The sequence below is a fragment of the Rhagoletis pomonella genome, unplaced genomic scaffold (assembly GCF_013731165.1).
Source record: "Rhagoletis pomonella isolate Grant_MI unplaced genomic scaffold, Rhpom_1.0 Rhpom_scaffold_00009, whole genome shotgun sequence".
Taxonomy (NCBI): Eukaryota; Metazoa; Arthropoda; class Insecta; order Diptera; family Tephritidae; genus Rhagoletis; species Rhagoletis pomonella.
The window spans coordinates 24571400-24594347 of NW_023458563.1; the positions used below are offsets into that span (position 1 = coordinate 24571400).

Below are 22948 nucleotides of genomic sequence, written 5' to 3' on the forward strand. Positions count from 1 at the left end.
TTTTTTGAATTTTTCTAAATGTTGTATGTATAATGTTTTAATTCTTAATTTTTATGGATTTAGTTAAAGCAACAAAAACTTTGTTCTTGAAAAAGATTGCGAATAATAAAAAAAAATCACCAAGTGCCTTTTTGTCTATAATAACTGAAGTTGAAGTTTTTCAAATTATGAAGTTTCCTTGTTGCCTTTAGTTTCATCACTTCCGCTTTCGGTTGAAGGAAACTGCGAATATGCCAATAATATGACTCAAATACGGTATAATAAGTTAAATAAAAAGATCCTTAAAAACAATTTTAATTCTTATAGAAATAACTAAAAAAATAAAAAAATATAGTTTTAATTAAAATAAATAAAAGAATAACAAAACTATAGTTTTTATAAATAATAATAATAATAGATTGGCGCTTACACATATGTTAGTGTTTGGCCGAGCTTCTCCTCCGATTTGTGGCGTGCGCCTTGATGTTGTCACACAAAGCGGAGGGACCTACAGTTTTACGCCGACTCGGAACGGCGATTGTATTTTTATGAGAAGCTGCTTTTCATGGCAGAAATGCACTCGGAGGTTTGCCATTGCCTGCCGAGGGACGACCGCTGTTAAGAAAAAACCTTTTTTCTATATTTTTTTGCAATGTTGCTTTGACCAGGGCTTGAACCCAGGTGCTGCGGAGTAGAAGCGCGCACTGCTTACCACTACACCACAGCGGCCGACACTATAAAAAATTCTACCGCCGGCGAATACAGAAACCAAAAAGCACCTACCTGTGAGATAATGAAACAAAAGCGGTCGCATTTAGATGGGTATGCATGACCTAATGACAGTTAAAACAGATAGTAACACGAATACATAAAAAGCGGAAGGAAACACGAACTATTCAGAACGAAAAATGACACTGAAGATGGCACAACGCCGAAACCGGTTTGTCTCCAAACCAAATTTGACAAGGGATGACGGAAAATCGTTCCACAATACATCATAAAAAATTGATTGGTAGATATTTTCCAGATTTGGTAGATTTTTCTCAAGTGGATGGTAACTTTTTTTTTCGTCAGTGGCAACCCTGCTCGTAAGAGTCAGTCGAAAAACTGAACCGATCAGGACCACTTCAACTAGAAACACGCGTACAAATTTAATTTAATAATCTTATATGTAATTAATTTAAACATTTAAACAAGTTAATTAAATGAATCACTACAATAAAATGAATTAATAATTATACCACACATCATACAAAGCATCAAATAAACCGAATTATTAATTTCATACCACATATATGGGATAAATCAAGGCGAATTCATGTAAAGTGGTGTTACCAGAGCAGCTGGATTTTCGCCTCGATTGTTCTTAATACAGTGGTGCTCCTGTATAACGAATTATATAATGTCAGGACCGTTCGTTAAACTGAAAATTCGTTATATCGGAAACAATAATTATATACATACATAGACACGTTTGTATATACGCTTAGTAAAAAGATTTATTCATTCATTTATGAAAAATTCCATACATAGGTTATAATATAAAGAAAAAAAACATAGTCAAAGAACTAAAGCTAGAGCTCCACACCAAAATTTTCACGATTTGAGGTGGTTTTATTTCGTGGGAAAGTAGTCTGATATGCTCGATTGATTTTGAGGACGGGAAATTTTGAGATCGAATGCTTTTTGATGCTTCACATTATTTTCTTCAGATCATTTGATGCACTTCTCTAAGCAGTCGTAAAACAAAATGCAAAGCATTAATATCGAGTTCTTCAAATTTCCAACATTTGTTATATAGAGTCAACAATGCATTGAAAAAAAGTGTTCGTTATACCGAACATTCGTTATATCGGCATTCGTTATATTGGACCACCACTGTATACAAGTTATGTATGTATTTGTTATAATAATAAATATGTTAATGTAGTTTTTGTTTTCGTACTCCTACTATCTCCTTATATGAACTCGCCTTCGTATACATAAAACTGGGCCCGAAGCACGGTCGTGGTTAAATGAAACCCGATTATAAATCAAAAAGATTTTCCATTAAAACTTGATTCAATCACGGATGCCGTTATTCGGGCCATGTATTAATTTAGAAAGGGGCTCAAAAAATTACTCTCCACTTCAAAATTGTATGATTAAAATTAGATTTGAAATTTGCAGACCATTCGTTTGGCAGTCTCCCACAAAAAAAGCGTATTGCTAACGAAAAATATTTACATAAACTGCTGATAGAGATGCAATTTCTCTTTTAAATTGGTTATGGTTAGAGTTAACTTTTCATTTTGGTTTTAGGTGTGTGCGCTGACAAAACTTCATCAAAAATTGCAAACTTTTCAATACGAATTTAAAACAAAATTTCGAGTATGCAGTTTTATAGCCCATTTAATTTTAGTTTAAGACAGTGCAAAGTTTAACAGTCTTAAAATTCGCGTTGATTTTTAAATTTGTTTTTTTGCCGACGTTGCTGACCATTTTCTTCTATATAAAGTACTCTGAGGTTTTTGGTGGATTTGGAAGAAAATGGTCAAAAATCAGCGCGAGTTTTAAAACAATTAAAGTTTGCACATTATTATACTAAAATTTAATGGGCTATAAAAATGCATACTCGTAAATGTTAAAACATTCTGATTAAAAGTTTGAAAACTTTGATGGTGTTTTTTAAAATTAATAGGAAGTTTTTAGCATGAAAACAATTGTGAATATTAAAAAAAATCACGAGATACTAAGCGACTGTAATTAATTTAATAAAAATTTGAATGAAAAGGAAATGTATAAATATGTGAATGTAATAAAGTGTAAAGTTTTAAAGTCTTAAAATTCGCGTTAATTTTTCAGTTTTTTTGCCGACGGTGCTAAGCATTTTCTTCAATATAAAGTGCTCTGTGTTTTTTTTTTGTATATGGAAGAAAATGAATAACGCCGACGGAAAAAAATTACCAATTAAAATTTTATACTCAAATTTAATGGGCTATAACAACGCATATTCGGAATTTTTTAAAAATTCTGATTAAAAAGTTTGAAATTTTTGATGAAGCTTTGCACAATTCTTAGAAATCTCATACAAAGTTCGAAAATCGTATTTATATGGTGTTTGTTAAAATACAGGACACATTTTAATAAAAATTTACAAGAAATTTTTAACATGAAAGCAATTGTAAATATTTAATAAAATTACCGTATACTAACTTTTGTAAGTGACTGTATATAATATAATAAATATACATTAATTAAAATGGAAATGTATAAAAAGTTTTATTTCTTATTTATACATACTAGAGATGGGCGCGGGGCTAAATATTCAATCCCGATCCCGCCCATCCCGAAATTGAATTTTTAAGTCCCAAACCCGCCCATCCCGACATTTTTTGGAATTTACCGCGGGTTCCGTGGGTCTCGAAATTTATCACTAAGAAAAGTGGGCATGTATTTTAAATTATTTGTATTTGTATTTATTTGTATTTATTTAATTTAATGATAATTAGTACATTAAGATATAATCTTTTCTTGCACAACGATGTAAATATAAGCAATTAAATACCTTAATAATAAAAAAATACATAGATAAAATATTTAATAATTTAAAGCATTAAGTAATTATAAAACATTAAAACATTAAAAAAAACATTAAAAAAAAAAACATTAAAAAAACAAACATTAAAAACATTAAAACATTAAGTAATTATAAAACATTAAATTATAAGAAAAAAAAAGAAAGATAAACATGAATAAACATAATCTAGATTGCGAGAGTCGATAACCATGTTTTCAAGAAATTTTAATTAGAGAAATACTGAAGTATAAGTTTCTTGAAGCTGCCTCTAGACAATAACCTCCTTAGCGACTGAGGAAGGGAGTTCCAAAGTCTAACAGCGTTAACGAAAAACAGTCGGGATGAGCATAAGTAATTGAACTTGGGCACAATTAGAGTTAAAGAGCGAGAGCATTTAGTAAATATGAGTTTTTCATATAGGTATTCCGGTTTCGCAAGAGTAATTAGTATAAAAATAAAGATGCAGTTCCTGGCATTTAAGAAATTTTAAGAAATTTTGTATGTCGCAGCCAAGTATCGAGTTTCTCAACAAGGAAAGATGGTCAAACTTCTTCAGACCGTATACGTATCTCGTGGCATAATTAAAAGCTACGTCCAACTTGTGCTTAGAGTGAGAATCTAGCTTGCTATAAACTATCTCAGAATACGTAATAAGTGGAACTATTAAACTCTGAACCAACTTTTTCTTAGTGGCTAAAGGAACATATTGCGAAGTAATTCTAAGATATCGAAGAGTATAATATATTTTGCTCACAGTTTTGTTAACATGATCCTCACAAGTTAGCTTAGAGTTAATGACAAACCCAAGATTTGTAACTTTGTCAACTACTTTAAGTGGGCTAGTACCAATATGCAAAAGCGGAATCACGGAATGCTCAACTTTTTCCTTAAATATGGGTAGTACATATGACTTCTGCGCATTAAGATGAAGTAGGTTTTCCTTCGACCACTCAAAGATGGAGTGCAAATCCTCATTAAGCCTATAACTAAGGTCTTCGACCAACCCTATTCTGTTGGAGAGATACAGTTGTACGTCATCTGCATACGCATGTACATTGGCATTTGAGCATCTCGTAAATACATCGTTGATAAACATACTAAATAGTAAAGGGCCAAGAATAGAGCCTTGTGGCACGCCTGAAGAGATGGGGGCGAGCTCAGAGAGCTTATTACCAGACCTAACTTTTTGGGATCGATTACTTAAGTAATCTTTAAGCAGCCTTACTGCGCTTTCACTAAAACCAAAATAGTTAGATAACTTATTGCACAACAATGTGTGATTAACTGAATCGAAGGCCTTGGAAAAATCTAGTAGGCAGAGCAAGGTAAGGTGACCTTGATCGAAAGGTTGACGAATATCATCTAACACTTTTACAATTGCCGTTGAACAACTATGATGGGGCCTGAAACCAGATTGAAGTCGACTCAACAGCTTATTCGTCTCAATAAAATCCATAACCTGTTGAGCTATAAGCCTTTTTAATTTTAAATAATAAAAAAATTTTGAAAGATCTGGCAGCATAAGATTGTTCTGTTTTGCTTTGCTGTTCGTTTTCGTTTCAATTAAACATAAAAAAGTGCTTATTTAATATTTACCAAAGTTATATCGAAAAACTTAGGTGGATCTCCAGTTTTTTTCTACAAAAGTTTCTCTTTAAAAGAATTGGATTACAGAAAAGTGTGAAAGGGAATGACTTTTGTGTTCAAGCTGAATGCAAAGCAATATCGTCCAATTGGAGAGTCCTCAAAAGGATTTCCCAGGATATAATAAATGCTATTGCGTTAACCTACGGTCACTTTTTCACATAATGGAAATAACTAAAATATTTATATTTAAACACTTATTGCACATTTCATAAAACGGCAAATTTAGAAACCGCGAAAAATGTGCTTCTTCGGTGACTATACTCAGAAAAAAGTCAGCCAAATATATTTCTCTCAGCACATGCTTTGAAAACAAAAACCAAATAATGTAACCATAACAAAATCATGTGTTGAGAGAAAAATATTTAGTTGACGTAACGGAACTCTTTTCTCAGTGTAATGAAACCATTCCGCTCCAATTTTCAAGACTGCATAAAAGGACTTAAAATGGGTGTTTCTTACCCTAATTGTATTTTGTTAATGTATGTAAATACTAATGTGCTTGAAACTACTATTAACTTATAAAATGATTCATAATCTTGGACATTATATGTTTGACTTCATTCACAACGATTTTGAAAACTGACCAAATCGGCGTGATCAAACCCATGGTCCTTTTAATATTATATAAACATCCGAAAACATAAAAACGTTTGAAATAAATCTCGTTTAACTTTTTAATATTTTTCACCTGTTTGCTGAAGTAAGTGAAGGATTGAAAATTCATAAGGGAAAACTACACCCAGAAAAAGGTTTAGTTATAATAACCAAAATTTGGTTGTAGTGATCAAATGGCACAGTTCGATATGGCGAAATAAATATATAGTTCACGAAAGTCTGCAATTTACTTAAGACTTCTAGTTGGGACAAATGTATATTTGTTAATAATTACAAAACGACTACTTTCATTGGACAATACTGTTAGTTGAATAAAATCATTGTTAGGCAAATATAAACAATGCTTTGATTGACACAAGTTTTCAATTAATTTTATGAACTTGCTGTAGACTTCAGTCAACTAACCGTTTATTATTGGAAAAAAAGTTTCAATTTGACACAAATAAAAATTTACTCGATGTTTGTTGTGCTTACTTTCTTCTTTTATTTGCATATATTAAGCATAAAAAATACGTACATATTTACATAAGTTAGTTACTAAAGTAAATAATACATATGTATATGGTGGTAAGAATTTTCTAAAAAAACAACGATGAAACAGGAACAGTCGTGCGAAAACCCAGGTCAATATCTGCTGGAAGTATACTGCTTTGCTTTTTCCTTGGCTAAATAGACACTTTCAAATTATAATTCACATGAATTATATATCCATTGAAAAACCCCGGTTGGCATCAAACTTTATATTTTTAAATAACTATGCGCGCACCGAAACAACTCGCGGTGATAGAAAAACTGAAACTGAGACAAACAATTCTGTGCATGTCGCAGCACACACTTTTCTTTCTCAGCCTAGCACAGTGATCGACATGCCGTAGCTTACTGAGCGATCTGGGACCACATGCGTGTTTCACCCATATACGAACAGCGGTAGCGGAGCAATGATTCCACGCACAATGCAATGGTCGGCATACTAGCACATTCAAACGATTCAATAAGTGGGACTGTGTGCATTGCTCAGCTGTCACTCTTCGTATGTGAAACACACATGCGCTCAGAGAGCGCTCAGCATTCTTTAGGAGTGGCTCACAAGCATGAATATGTTCCGCTCTCAAACCAAATCGTGGTTGCCTCAACTAAGATATGGTAACTATGACTAAACCATGTGCTGAAAGAAAGCTTATCTGCAGTAGCAGAGCTTAAAAACATCCTTTTATGAACCATACGTTAAGTTGAATGGAATTTGTAGAAATATGCTTCAAAGAAATATTTATTAGTATTAACCAAACCCGTCAACTAAATTAACGATTTGTTATAACCTAGATGAATATTAGAAGCTTTAATAGATTTAGTTATAATTACCAACCCATGGTAATAGTTCCCAATCCTTGGTAACAGTTCCCAAATATTGTCAAAATTCGGGAACTAAATATCTTTAGTTGTCGAAACTAATCCTTTTTCCCAGTGTATCGTTTTTGTAAGTTTTTTCTTAATATCTTAAAAACTTGTAGTCTTATTAAAAAATTATATATGAACGTCAGATTCTAAATTCAATAACCTTTAATTTGATATATCGCCCTGTTTATAACGGTTAACGCATTCCATAGATATTACGAGCCAATGTTTCAGTTTCGAAATTCCTACACTTTGAATCAATTGCGCGGACTAAAGATAAGTTTTAAATTAATCTTTTGTGGCCAATAACAAGTGGCTTAGACCTAAGACAACATAATATTGCTATTACAATACCGTCAAATGCCTTTTATTTTCCACGATATAAAATCGATTCAGAAATAAGGAAAGAGCCTGAAATCAAAATACGTGAATTTTTTATGATCAATTTCGAAGGTTTTTTATGCTAAGATTTTTTCTAGGGATTTTTCCTAATACTAGGGCTCTTATCACTCACCATGTACATGAAACTGAGACAGACGAAATTTACACGCAATTTGGCTTTTGTAGCATACGCATACACCTAAAATGCCATTCTAAAATGCTCGTTTAGCTTTTCTGGTTTTTGGTTTGTTACGGAAAATAAGCAATATTAATAATTGGTAATCGGTTCCTACCCAAAGTGGTTGGCTTGGCTGGTTTAATGCTAGTCTGTGGAACTTTTAATTTTGGACCAAAGTTTTTTTCCGAAAGATATGTATGTATGTGTACTTACATACAGAGTTACCGGAAAAGGCGTCCCAGATACTTACGAACATTTTTATTTACGCTATTTCTGTTTAATTTGGTTATATGGAATTACGTCAAAGATATTCGATTTAAAGATTATATCAAAAAAATAAATTTGTTTGCTGTAACTCCACTTTTTTAAATGCTATTTGAAGGGTTAGATTTCGTTTTCTGTTTTTAGTTTAAGGGTATTCCAATTAATAAATATCATCAATTAAACGTGAACCAAGCCCTGACAGTTTACAATGGCTGTTGATTAGTTTTGAACTTACGTTTTTTCACTAAATGTTTCCTACTTCACATCATTAAAAAACTAAATATTATAGAAACTAATAATGCTGGATTTTCACTAGCATGAAATGGCAAAAATGACAAATGAAAAAGTCGGGCATTAAAAAAAATCATGTCATTACATTAAAACAAGTAATTTTTAGCAAAAAAAAATACCGACTTCAACTCTCATAAAAAAAAATATATATATATATATATATATATATATATCTCATGATCCACTGATCGGATCTTAACCAGATTAGTATGGGACCACCTCTGAGATACCGATGCAAAAAGAATTATTGAAATCGGTTGACGTGGTCCAAAGTTATGCGGTAACATACATACAAAAAACAAAATAATAAAACAATAAAAAAAAACAAATAAATAAAATAAAAAAATAAAATATTTCAATGCCTAGTGGAAATTCGGCATAAGTCTTTTTAGCTATACAAAAAGGTGTAGTACTTAAATTAAAGACGTAAATGTAGACGGATTTCGGGCTTAACTTCTCCTTCTTCTTATTTAGCGCTACAGCCTCCTGAGCGATTTTAGGCAAGTTCAGCAAAGCACGCTAGTTGTTTCTCTTCTGTGCCAATTGGAGGCAAGTCCTTCTCCACTTGGTATTTCCATCCCAGTGGGAGCCTGCCTATTGCTCTGCTACCACCAGCAGGTTCCGAGTTGAATACTTTCAGAGCTGGAACGTCGGAGTCCGTTCGAACGACATGGCCAAGCCAGCGTAGCCGCTGTACTTTAATTCTCTGGACTATGCCTATGTCGTTGTAAAGCTCATACTGCTCATCCTTCCAACACGTAAAGGCTCGTAAATCTTCCGCAAAATCTTTCTCTCGAATACTCCAAGAGCCGCCTGATCGGATGTTATCATTGTCCGTGCTTCTGCGCCATATACCAACACAGGTAAGATGAGGGACTTATAGAGTGTGGTTTTCGTACGTCGAGAGAGGACTTTACTCCTGAATTGCGTACTCAGTGCAAAGTAGAACTTGTTAGCAAGAGCGGTTCTGCGTTGGATTTCCATGCTGACATTATTATCGGTGTTAGTGCTGGTTCCCAAGCAAACGAAATTCTCTACTTTCTGCAAATTATAACTGCCAACAGTGACTTGGATGCCAAGGCGCTAATGCGCTGAATGCTTTTTTGATGACAGGAGATACTTGGACTTGTCCTCCTTGACCACCAGAAGCATTCATCGGCGTACGCCAGCAATTGCAAGCTCAGATTAAAGAAATCGCAAGAAAGCGAGCGGCCCTGTCTGAAACCTCCTTTGGTAGCAAATGGCTCGGATAGGTACGGTGACCATAAATATGGATTCAAAATGAAGGACAATTTTTCAAAAATATGCCTACATATATTTACGTAGTATAAAAATATCAAAATAGTATTTATGATTCTAAATTCTTAATACATTTTAAACTTTAAAAATGAATCACGTTTTCTTCATTGATATTAATCTTTTTTTACATGAATATTTATAAAAGTATAGTAAAACATACTATAATTACAATAGCTTACACGAAAAGTGAAAATCTTTAAAAGATTATTTTATAGGCAAATTTTGAGTCGTTCAAAACGAAAACAATAACCTTCTTTTTTGTTTTTTTGGTACTTTTCGCAGTTATTTGTCAAAAATCGACGTCATGAATCGACGTAAACGACGAGTGCCCTTTACAAAAATAAATAATTTGTGCAGATTGCGCTCCATCGCTTCTACATTTCTAATCCAATTTTCATTATCTTTAGCTCAAAGTTTACTGTAATGATATATCTTCTTTATCGAATTTTTTAAATAATAAAAAAAAATAATCAAATGAAACTGCGTATTTGATTGAAAATCTCACTTTTTTCGCCTGTAGCATTAATAATTTTCATTGAAGTCGCCACAAGTTATATATTTTGGTAAGAGGCACATCAATACCCTTCGAGCTGTAAGTCGCTTACGTTAATTTGGAGATTTTTTCATGAGATATTGAAGAAAAGCTACAAAAAGTACCAAAAAACACTTTTTTGAAAAAATCCATCCATTGTCCGATAATTTAAACATAACGAATAAAATGCGGGACAAATGCAGGACACTTGGAAAAAATCAGTACATTTTGCAGGTTTTTCAGGTTCGAAAAACTACGCAGGACCGACCTTCGAAAAACAGTACGGTCCTGAAAAAAAACAGAACGGATGGTCACCGTACGGATAGGTCTTTCCCGATTCTGACGGAGCCGGTGGTATTGCTCAACATTATTTTACAAAGCCGTATCAGTTCGGGCTCATGGAGAGTAGTTTTTCATAAGAAAAAATAATAATTATAAAATACGTGACTAAAACTTTTTTATTCATTATAATTCGTTCTCGACATGACCGCCGCTATTCCTGATACGAATTATCACTGAATTATCAAGAATAATATAATTGAATAGACCTAGCAGCTAGTAAAGCATTACATCATCGATTCCACACACTGCCTGTTTAGTACCTGGCATAATTTAAAAAATCAAAAAGGTTGGGTGAACAATTTTTTGGTGTCCGCATACCCTATTTGTGTGCTCGCCTCACTGTTTTTTTTATATGAGAGTTGAAGTCGGTTTTTTTTTGCTAAAAATTACTTGTTTCTTTAGTCTGTTTAGGCGATTCATCCGTGGTAGATGTGCTACACCGTGCTCTTGGAAAATATCTGTAAAACGTGACTTGGCTTGAATTTTTGTACTTTTTCTTCTTCTGACTGTGTGACTTGGCTCCTAAACTGGTTTTTGACCTGTGAAGTAGTGTCGTCGCGGTCACGTGATGAATACATGCTACGATATTCTACTCGCTGAGTACCTTATGTCAGCGCCTTTGATGGAACTTACCGAAGACTACTAGCAACTGGTTCTGTTATGAGGCGGCGCACAGTGGTATTTCGGCGGAAGAAATACAATTTTTTGAAATTCCAATTTTTATGCCTAACAAAGTGATATTTGAATAAGAAAAATTCATTACAACCTTGTACGAAACCGGGAGTGTTATACAAAATAAAAGCAACAAAAGTCAGAAGAATTTCATTCAACTAAAACTGATTGAGGTTTTCGTTCACTTAAGCAATGTATTTTTCTTATAACTTTTGTTTTTGCTGTGGGTTCAATCAGTGGAATCTACCAAATATTTTAATAAATATAAGTAGACGAAAAACACACTTTATAAATGCTAACTTTGACACTTTTGATGGACAAAAACTATGTTTCCTTCGTTTTCTTACTATAAAGAATTGAAATGCCAGAATGATTTTTATCGATTTCTGGAAGAAATCTGACTCATATTTGCGACTTGTAGCCACGAATAGTAACAGCATTTATAGTATTTTAAGGCGTTTTTGGGGTTAAGTTTGTATGGGTATGTGTTAAAGAAAACGATTACGTCCATTTTTTTCATATAGAACGTTATTACAAACATATGGACAAAATTTCGGACCCATATATTAATCGGTGCACTTTTTATGCCATTTTTAAGGGTTTTTGAGGTAAATTTATATGGGAGGTATGCTTTAAAGAAAATCTATTACGCTAATATTTCGTTTTTTTTCTTGATTTATGTCCATAAATGTTACATTCGGAAAATTTAGGTTCTACGCCGATTCTTTATAAGCTTTCCAAAAAATACATGGGGCTGTACCACTGTGCGGCGTACTGATATGAAGCGTGCTCATTTTTTGCACTTTTTGAAATAATAATGCGTTTTTTCTAATGCATAAAATAATTTTTTCTTTTTTTGTCAGTGCTATCAGATCTGATGATCAGATAGATAGGTATCAACATATGAGAGTCAGACGAAAGTCGTTAAGAAGGTTCGTGAAGTCAAATTTAGTTAAACTAAAATAATAATTGTGTTAAACCAAAGATTTAGGACATCGTATTTATTATTTTATTACAAATATATACATTGTCAATCAGTGATTTGTTCTGATTACATTCCTTTTGAATTACAGGACTCTTAAATTAACTAAGGAATCTTTTTACTCTTCACTTATTTCTTGCTTAATATGTCCAATTTTTTCTTTTGTCTGATACGCATATTGATATACAAATTTCAATTACCTTATTCCCTTAATTAAAGTGAATTTGATTTTTTAAACATGTGTCAACCCTTCTACGTGCCGTTTAAAAGTAAAGCATTTTCAAAACCATTTCAATTGTTACCCACATTGTAATATCCAATTCATTTCACTTTACGGTTGCCAGACGTACTGATTTTATCAGTACAGTACTTGTTTTATCAGTACAGTACTGATTTTTCAACTCTTGTACTGATTTTATTCATTTCTTCAATCAGTACGCTAATGTCCTGATTTTTCAAAATTTTCAATTCAAACAAAATATTTTAGGATTTTCTTAAGGCTTTTACATAACGTTGTAACTTCCTTAAACTGTACTCTAAAAAGTCACAAGAAAATAATTTAATTATAGTTGACATATTTCAGATAATGTTTGATATGCCCAAGAAAGTAATACAACAAACATATCGCCGGGTCGTTACGTACCAGTTGCGAGAATATGATGGAGGTTAAATTACTTAAAAAGAAAGCTAACTTTTTTTTTTGTACAGTGTGTCGAAAATAACTTTCAGTATAATAACAGCAAATATAACTTACAATTCTTTTTTCACAATTTAATGACATTGTAAAAGAGTTTTCCATACAAGACATAGAGTTAGAGATACTCTTTTTAGCGAATTCTTAGTCTTTCAGAGGTTTTGCGTAGTTGAAGAAATTAATTTAAGCCAAGCGGAATTATAGTCGAAGTCCTTAAATAGTGGTACTTTTCCACAGTTTGAAATAAATATGTAATTTTGTTTTTTTTTTTTCAATACCACACTCAAACGAAGCAACTGAGAGGATCTTAAGTATAAAGTTTGCTTCCTGGCGCAATGAGAGAAACCGGGTTCTAATGAACCATTTTAAAGTGAACTTCATATTAAAAGTAATTTTAGAATGAAATATATAGAATTCTTTGACTATTTAAACGCTGAAGATGGAAATGATCTCATTATTGTTATTCAAAAATGTCATTAATATAAAATACTATGTACAATGATGTGTACACTCATGTTAAAATGAATAACACTTTTATTTTTAATTAACTATATTTTATTTATATTCCAAAATGTTGTTAAAAACAATTACTCTGGCGTTTTAAAGTATTATCTGATACTTACATTCATAATTTAGCTTTGAGTAAAAATGTGCTGAAAAGTATTGATTTTCTTAGCATGAAAAAGTCGAACGTACTGATTTCGCGCATGAAAAATCTGGCAACCCTATTTAACTTATTAAATCATTTTAATGAAATTAGTAACAGGTGGCAGCCCGTTTCAAAGAAATAAAACTTTATTGCACATCTACGGCCAAGCCCTGTCATTTGACACCTCACTTTTGAAAATAGAACGAACTATATGTTCATACCTATGTAAATGCCACAAGAACCGAAATTTTCAACTTCAAACTGCATTTACAGTGGAAGTGTGAAAGTTATCCAAAAACAAATTGCATTTTTGAATTTAGCGTTCTCAATTTTACTTAAAAACGAATTTTCATTTAAATCCGTTCATAATTTTCCTGCAAACAGCTGATTTTGGCTTGCTTTTATGCTTTTAAGCTTTTTGGCTCAGTGGCTTTAAAACTGTTAAGTTGAGCACGGTTTCTAACCATTGAACTTACAATACCTAGTCTTCTGTGTCTCTCAAACGCTCATCTTTGCTACTATCGTACTAAAAGCGTACACTGTGAGTTTTTCTTGTACATACAAATTGTTACTACTTCGCGCTGCAATGTATTCATCCTGCTGTTTTGAAAAATGTTACATTAAAAACGACTTAAGAGCGTTGCGTTGCGTGTGCTGGTCTCAATGGTAGGGTGCCCGATATCATAACCGATAACAAAGGTGTTCGTTGGTCTTACCCAAAGTGCAGATCAACCGAAGTTGACCTTTGTAAAATGTTAAGGAGCACCAGAAGTGGCTTCCAGGAGTTGGGTAAGGAGTTCAAACTTCTAAACGAAAAGTTTAAGCGATATGAAGATGCATTTAAAGACTTTAAGTGCATTGAATCTTCATCCTCTCCATCACCCAAGCTTAAACAAGCTTCAAAAAAGCGGAAGCATGGATGAGACAGCATTGTTCCTAATCCCATTGCTTTAGATATTGACACTCCGCCAATTGATTCTTCGCCTACTCCCGGCTTAAATAAGGAATTAATAAGTTTTAATTCTCCGTGTGCTGAGTTATCTCAAGCTGCATCTTCCTCAGGTGTTACTACAAGGGCTGCAGCAAAAACGACAGCTGTGTCTGAACCTACATCTCAAAGTGGACCTTCTCCGTTACCCAAAGAATTATTCGTAGTTCCTGCGAATAAATCTGTGTTTGTTTCGCGCTTTTCTAGTGAAACTTCGGTAGAAGATGTTAAGTCTTATATAACATCAAAGCTTAACCCCCGCCCCTAGCTATTAGAAAATTTTAATTTTTCATACGAAAGAAGCATATCTTCCTACAAAATTGATATTTCCGCCGACCATTTTCAAAACATTGTTGATGGTTCATTCTGGCCCAATGGTGCTTTAGTTCGAGAGTTTGAGTTTAAACCTCGAGCTCGGAATGAAAATACTGTTCGGGATCAAAAAACTTATTAGTAATTTTTTCTGCAATATTTATTACCAAAATGTTAGAGGTCTAAATATAAAATTAACCGAACTGTACTTAAAGTCTTTTGATTTAAATTATGAAGTTTTGGTTTTTACTGAAACTTGGCTAAAACCGAATGTGTTTAATAGTGAAATATTGTGTAGTAAGTATGAAACATTTAGAAATGATCGCTTAGATAGAAAAGGCGGGGGTGTTTTAATAGCTGTTCAGACTGACTTTTCCTCTGAAAAAATTGAGATTACTGGTTCAGATGATGCTGAATTCCTTTGTGTTAGAATACGGTGCCCCTCAAGTAGTGTTTTTCTTGTTGCAATTTATATTCCACCAAACTCTAGCCCTTCGGTTTACTTTAAACATTCTTCATTATTGTTCTCTTTATTTGCCATGGTCAAGCCCTCCGATTCGATTGTTGTGTTGGGTGATTTCAATCTAGCGTGTATTTCCTGGGATTCGGTGGATGGAATTCTGGTGCCAAATTCTTCTCGGGATATACTTAACCAATTTCTTAACGAACTTTCCGATCTTGGTCTATATCAGATTAATTCAGTTATCAAAAACTTAGGTAAATGTCTTGATTTAGCGTTTATTGATGATACTGCTAAATGCACTGTAATACGCGGCGATCCTTTAGTTATACCTATAGACCCTTATCACCCACCACTTGAGTTGTCCTACGATTCATGTTATTGTCCTAAAACTACAAATCCCAAAGGTAGGCGATATTCTTTCAAATACACTAACTGCGACAAGCTTAAAATAGCTATATCTGAAACAATCTGGCCTGAGTACGATGGGGATGTTGAGAACAGTGCCTTACACTTATATTCAGTAAACTCATTCCTCTTGTTAAAGAAAATACCGGACCTCGTAACTCGTTGTGGTTTAACTCAGAGCTAAAGATTTAAAAAATCAAGAAATCTAAATCATTTAAACTTTATAAAAAATCAGGCCTGTCTTCTCACTACGCCGCGTACTCCATCCTTCGTCATAACTACAATGCCTTAAACAGCAAATGTTACAGGAATTACATTAACAAAATTCGCATTAACATCGCTGCTAATCCCAAGTCATTTTATCATTTTTTAACTCAAAACGTAAAATAAATGGGTTTCCCTCAACACTGATGATGATTAGATGATGTTATTTCTAGTGATGATGATATGATTGCTGATATGTTTGCAAATTATTTTTAATCGAACTATTCTGTCGAGCCAAATGAAAAAACTTCTAGCTATCCTTTTCTCCTCCCACAGTTTGACCTCATCCGTATTCCTTCAATCTCCCCTGACAATATTCTACTTCATTTGAATAGTTTAAAAAAATCTTTTCTAAGCGATCCGGATGGTATTCCCTCAAGTGTCCTAATAAGTTGTGCTGATTTTAACCCTTTGAGAACCAATCACATTTTAAGCCAAAATTTTGATAAAAATGTAGGTTTTAGGTTTATTTCTTTTTAATGCGATATTGAATGATTTTTAAAATTTTTTCGTAAAAAAATTTTTTCTGAAAAGGACCTATCACAATTGTGTATATTGGGTCCCTACTATAAAATAGATACAACATTTTTTAATACTTCATATTTATTGAAAAATTACAATGTGTTTAACAAAACGATAAAAAACTAAACCAAAAATTATAAATTCAGTCCATAGAAATTGAGATCAATTTTTTTTTTTTTGTAATATTACTTTGTGTGATATTCTTTAAAACATTGCTTATCTTTAGCAAGGCACAAGTGTATTTTACTTTTTTGGCACCGAGCTCTGGATCGACTTTCGCATCGTGGGTTCCGACACCTCTTTGCGGTTCCATCTACAAATTCGGGCCAATGGTCGTACCTATCGAACCTTATATCATCCGGAGCGTTATGTGGGCGATATTTACTTCCATGATAGTCCTCGGGCAACTCGAATGGTGATACTTCCAATGGAGAACCTTTGTACTTTGCCAGGACTTCGCCGATCTCCATTTTAAAATCAAGAAACTTTTTCATCTTATTTCTCGCAACACCGAGCGTCTTTGCGTCTTTTCTATATTCCATCCAGCTATTGTATATAGCCAAATCAAGAAAATGAAAGAAAACTTTGACTGGCCATTTTCTAGTTTTCGTTTTAATGCGATAGTATTCCATCATTTGGTCAGCTATATCGACTCCACCCATTTTAGAATTATATAATTGGACAACAGCGGGAATTGGGACTGGCAAACGTCGTTTTAGATTTCACACCCAACTACTACTACTACTTCGCCGATCGGGTCTTTTCCACATGCTGTTGAGGCAATTGTAACACATTTTGTATCACACCATTTCACAACAGCCACATTGTCATCTTTAACATTTTGGTGCATATCGCCACGCGCCATAGCTTTGTCCGCTGGAAAATTAATTCTTTTTCCTAAGCGATTACCCATTATGGTGCCTGTCGCCTTGAATCCAATATCTTGCAATTTCTCCAAAAGGGGTATGGTGGTAAAAAATCTATCGAAATAAAGATGACTTCCTTTTGGTAGACACTTAGTAAGTCTTAAAACAATTGAAGGACCATGACCCAGTCCACAGTCAGGAAAAGTTCCAGCCCCTTGAAATAATTCAAAATCAACGATAAGTCCATCAGAGGTAGCACAAACCAGATTCTTCAAACCCACAGGTTTTGACCTGATGACTTGCCTGGCTGAGCCTGGTAGATGCCGGGACTATTTGCTCATCAATAGAGTATGAAGTAACCGCAGACGCTAGTTCATTGCATCGGCTTCTTACCAGGTCAATCACGGGCTGAACTCTCCATAGCTTATTCGTTTCGCTTGGTTTGTTGTTATCAACAAAATGAATGGTATTTTTAAATCTCATGAATCTATTTCTTGACATGGAGGCAGCAATTATTTCGCATCTATAGTTGTCTTCCCAATACATTTTCATTTGTGGATAACCTAGACAGGACATTATAATGGCACAGCCATACAAGTTTTTTAACTCGGTTTCGGTTAAGCTCATTTCGGTGCCAGATGTCGCAAGAGTATACATTTTGGTATATTTAACCGCATCCGTGTAATGGGTTTCTGTGAAATACTTCGAAAAGTAATTAAGAGGTGTTCCAAGTTCAACGAAATTCTCACAGCCCTGCACGATAGGAATATCGTGAACCACGAATTCCTTTTTTTCCAAAGATCAGTTCTTTGTGATGTAGTGGCTTTTTGATTAATTACGAAATTTTCTGGAATTAAATCTGCAAGCACGATAATTATTAAGATGAAAATTAACACGGTAAAATGAAAATAAAAATTAAAGAAACTAGAAAAATACCTCTTTCAGAGTCATCTTCATCTGAACTGTCACTTTCTTCCATTTGTTCCAGCGTTAAGTAGTCATTTTCGAGATCATCGTCAGATGAAAAGCTAGCATCGGAATTCTCAAGTATGTCCAAGACCATTTGAAGGTCGGAATCCCTTGATAAGTCTATATTTTTTCCTGAAATTGATCAGATAACACAATTGTGAGTTTGCACGAAAACCTTAACTTAAGCCCAAGCAACACAATTGTGTTACCTAATGTTTAGTTCTAGGAAAAGAGCGACAAAACTGCAAAACAGTTATTACATCCATGGTGGAACATGAAATAGTACTAAGATTTACATGTAAACACATTCATATTAAAAATTTACCATTATAGATAATACATATTTGTACTTACTTGTGGCCATACTAATGATCACTCCGAGGGACCATACGCAACTGATTTTTGTTTGCTTTTGTCGCTGTTATTTTCTCTTTATCTCATTTGCAGAGCAAAAGAAAATAGGTAACACAATCACTGCTTTTGGAAGTTTGAACCAAAATTTATTATTATGTCTTCTAGAAATTTTTAAAGTCACATCGCACAATCACTTAATATGGTTCTCAAAGGGATATATATAAGCCATTAACAAACATCTTCAATGCTTCTCTAAAGCAAGGAGTTTTCCCCCCCTTTGTGGAAGGAGTCGTATATCTTGCCGCTTTATAAAAATGGAAGCAGGTCGAATATTGCGAATTATAGGAGAATCGCTAAGCTGTGTGCCATTCCTAAAGTATTTGAAGAAATCGTCACGTTTAACTTATGTTAAATAAATAAATAAATAAATAAATAACGCCCGTTAGCGATGTATCACAACACGGCTTTTGTAAAGGCAAATCAACTGCATCAAACCTTCTTGAATTCACTACAAATGTGAGCAATGGTTTCAAACGTAATTATTAAACTGACGTCATTAACACTGATTTCAGCAAGGCATTTGATAAAATATCTCATTCAACTCTAATAAACAAACTTGATAAAATTGGTTTCCCTCCAATCCTGCTGCGCTGACTTTCTTATTTAATTGGCAGGAAACAGAGAGTTATCTTTAAAAAAATGTTCATCTCGTGTAATTCATGTGACGTCAGGTGTACCTCAACGTAGCCTTGGCCCCCTTTCTATTTCTTTTATTCATCAACGATCTTCGAAATATTTTGAAGTATTCGAATTGCTTAATGTACGCAGACGACGTTAAGTTATTTAAGTTCAGTGGTGCTCCAGGAGACAGGGAACAATTACAGGTGGATCTTAGTAATGTGTTTAAATTGTGCGAAGTAAATTCTATGTCACTTAACTTGAAAAAGTGTAAATTTATATGTTTCTCTAGAAGACCCTTTCAATCATATAGCTACCGCATTTGTGAACATTGTGTTAATAGAGCCAAGGGCGTCTTGGCTTTCATCAAACGTTGGGCTAAAGAATTCAGAGATCCGTATGTCACTAAAGCTATCTTCACCTCTCTAGTCACGGGTCCGTCGTATGGAACTCTAGATATCAAACACACTCTGACAGACTCGAGTCGGTACAGAAACAATTCTTATTATTCGCATTAAATAATTTGCCTTGGGATTCGACATTAAATCTCCCACCGTACAAAAGCCGCTTGAAGCTCATAAATTTGCCAACGCTGCATAGCCGTAGAGAGATGCTCGGCATTTTGTTCATGATTAAGATCTTGAACGGGATGGTCAATAGTCCCGTTCTACTGAACCAGATCACGTTTTGTATTCCTTCTAGGCCTTCTAGACATTACAAGCCCATTAAGATAACTATTTGTAGAAGAAAATTTGAAATGCATGATGCTTTTTGTTGCCTATGCCAGGACTTTAATAAGTATTACAACTATTTTGACACCTCCGACTCACTTTTTACCATTAAGAAAACCTTACTTGAGATTTTGAATAAATAACATGTAAACCCGTACATTGACCTTATCGTTCAGGTGGTTCAGCTGGTGAACTGTACATCTGTTCAGTTTATGAGGTAAACGTGGTCGACTCGCATACTTTCCCGACTGCGTCACGGTTGTGTTGGGCATTTGTAAATCAAACTATGAAATGCATGATGGTTTACGATGGTTATGCCAAGATTGTAACAAACATTATGATTGCTTTGACATATCTGAATCGCTTTTTTGTAACTAAATAAATTAATATCTTTAACCGGGAACGATAAATTACACAATATCTATGACTGCTTAGTACAATTGTAATCGTTATCTCGACCGCGTAAGACAATACGAGCATGGATTGGAAACTCGGCCTTTCCGACCATTATCAACAGCTTGTCCACAACGCGGAGCGGAAACTAGAGCTTTCCGCCTGCCACACATGCAAAGTAATGTCTTCGGGAACATGGATCGGAAATCCGGCCTTACCGACCATGATCAACAGCCGTTCCGCAGCGGAGCGGAAACTAGGTTTTTCCGCCCGCCGCACACAAAAGTAGACTGAAGACTAGGCCTCGCCGTCTACCAAACCTGCTATTTTATATTTATTATTATTATTATTACAAATTAATATGTATAATTAGTGTACTCTGTAATATATCACACATACTTAAATATCTAAATGTTCTTTCTCATTTGTCTGTAAGAAAACATTTTTCTGTAGACCAAATAAATAAATAACTAAATAAATAAATTATATTTTTGCCAACGTTTCATATGGAAGGGAAGCACTGTGCGACCCCGTAATTTGCGCGAGGAAGAATAGAACGAGATACGGCGTATCTTTCATAGAGATTAAACGATACCATGCAGGTGTCGATACCTTTACTTGGAAGTAATATCGTAAGAGAGTATCGATACCCGAAAAATATCGGTTCTAATGTACCTATACCTACTCGTATCAATACTTTTGGCTAGGAAGGCATTCCGTATGAACTGGATTACATTTAATTTATTTTAAGAAATAAATTACTCATCCCCGGCGAATCCTGAACTCCGAACAATAAAAATTAATAATGTAGGAACTGAAAATAAATAAAACAACATAACATAGCGAAACTATATGTTTAATGATGAATAGTATTTAACAGAGATAATACCTTGGAAAAGTTTACAAGAAGTTAATCTCGGTTAACCTTAGAACCGTGACTTGGGCACTCAGTGCCCATAGTCATGTTTGATGTTGAATTTCGGGGGTTTGGGAAGTCCAATTTGAATTTTGATCATAGGCAGATATATTTCACCTTTGTTAATAAGTCGACAAAATTTCAGGTGCATATCTCTTATAGTAAACAAGTAACGGATTTTATATGGTGAGTTCTTAGAAAGCTTAAATTTCCATACGAAATTTCTGGGCTGTGCTACGTTGAACATGTTAGTTTTTTCTAAGATAACTATTTTTTTGTCATCCACGCTTTGCAGCTTACTCTTTTCTCCTTTCCTTCTTTTTCAATAACAGAGCTAGTCTCCACCACCTTTAATATTGTCCGATAATGTTTTCACCGCGAATACGCCGTACAGTGGTCTATTTTAGAAAAAAGGACAAAATCAAACGAGAAGAGTAAACGAAATAAAGGTAACGGTGTTTCAAAGCTTTACAAGAATTAAAAAAGCATTTAATTTTAAATAATTTTTAAAAAGTTTATTGAAAGTTGTTTTTAGGTAAAAAAAGACAAAAAAAAATCTAAAATTTTACTTTTGAAAGTAATTTTAAAGGTCTAATTAAATTAAAAGTTACCTTGACCTCAAGAGCGACCACCAAAAGGAAAATCTTTGGATTTTTATTCTTAGGACTTAAGAGCAGCTGCAATGAACTTTAAAAATATATATTTTAAATAGACTTTTTGGTTCTTGCGACCATGGAAATGGATTCCCTGATGCACGAACAGCAAAAATAGCTGTTAAAAAAGCTCGCTGCATACTGGTTTTAGGAAAAACTAACATCTTTAATATTTGAAGGTCGCTCTCGTTTAAACAGCCATAAACCATTGGGCGATTTGCATATATTAGTGGAGAAAAAAACCTGAAAGAAAATCCTTGATATCGGCTTTCGATACGAGTATTTTTTTCGATATCTACTCAGTACTTGGTTCAAAAGTATCGATACCAAAATTACTTGGAATCGAGCGAAAAGTATCGAGTATGTACTTGTATTTACTCGTATCGTTTCATCCCTACCTTTCAGGTAGACTCAACCACGTCTACGAATGTCGCAATTTTTGTCGCAGTTTCAGATGTGGTTTGTAATACATACTATTGGACAGTACTCATATCCCTATACGCCTATGTAAGTGATAGAAGGAGGGGATCCATTGAGTCGACTAGATTTTTGCAGAATAGGTCTTGTGGAAAAATCTTGTAAACAGATGAGATCAAACTCGACAAACATGTATACATATTACTAACTGCCATAATGCCCACTACTGGGCTCCGAAAACCGAAGGAAACCCAATTAAAAAGACCTGAAGAGGGTTACTGAGAAGATTTAGCGTCAGTATGTGGATGGGAGTAATTTCCAATTATTGGGCGGGGCCTTTCTTTTTGAAGATTGTTTGAATGGCGAGGACTACGAACATTTTGTAAGGAACAATTTACGCGAATTAATTGAAGACCGTGCACAGCGGGACGTCCCCATATAAGCTGCGGCCAAAAGTAGTAACCGTACTAGAAATTCGCTGAAATGAAGAAATGTGGAAAATGGTAAAATTCAACGCGCAACCACGCCCACAACTAATGTG

At 34.1% G+C, this 22948-nt stretch overlaps 2 protein-coding genes across 2 annotated transcripts in view; both read right to left on the reverse strand.

Moving 5' to 3' along the window:
- Positions 1 to 22948, reverse strand: part of LOC118745651 — a 141494-nt gene that overhangs the window by 62222 nt on the left and 56324 nt on the right. The gene's annotated exons all lie outside the window — the stretch shown is intronic.
- On the reverse strand, positions 16368 to 18582 carry LOC118745652. The gene is made up of 2 exons (XM_036479202.1): positions 18233 to 18582; positions 16368 to 18155 (listed from the first exon to the last, which is right to left on the reverse strand). Exons 1-2 carry the CDS (start codon positions 18357 to 18359, stop codon positions 17920 to 17922), a joined length of 363 nt encoding a protein of 120 aa, XP_036335095.1. The 5' UTR covers positions 18360 to 18582; the 3' UTR covers positions 16368 to 17919.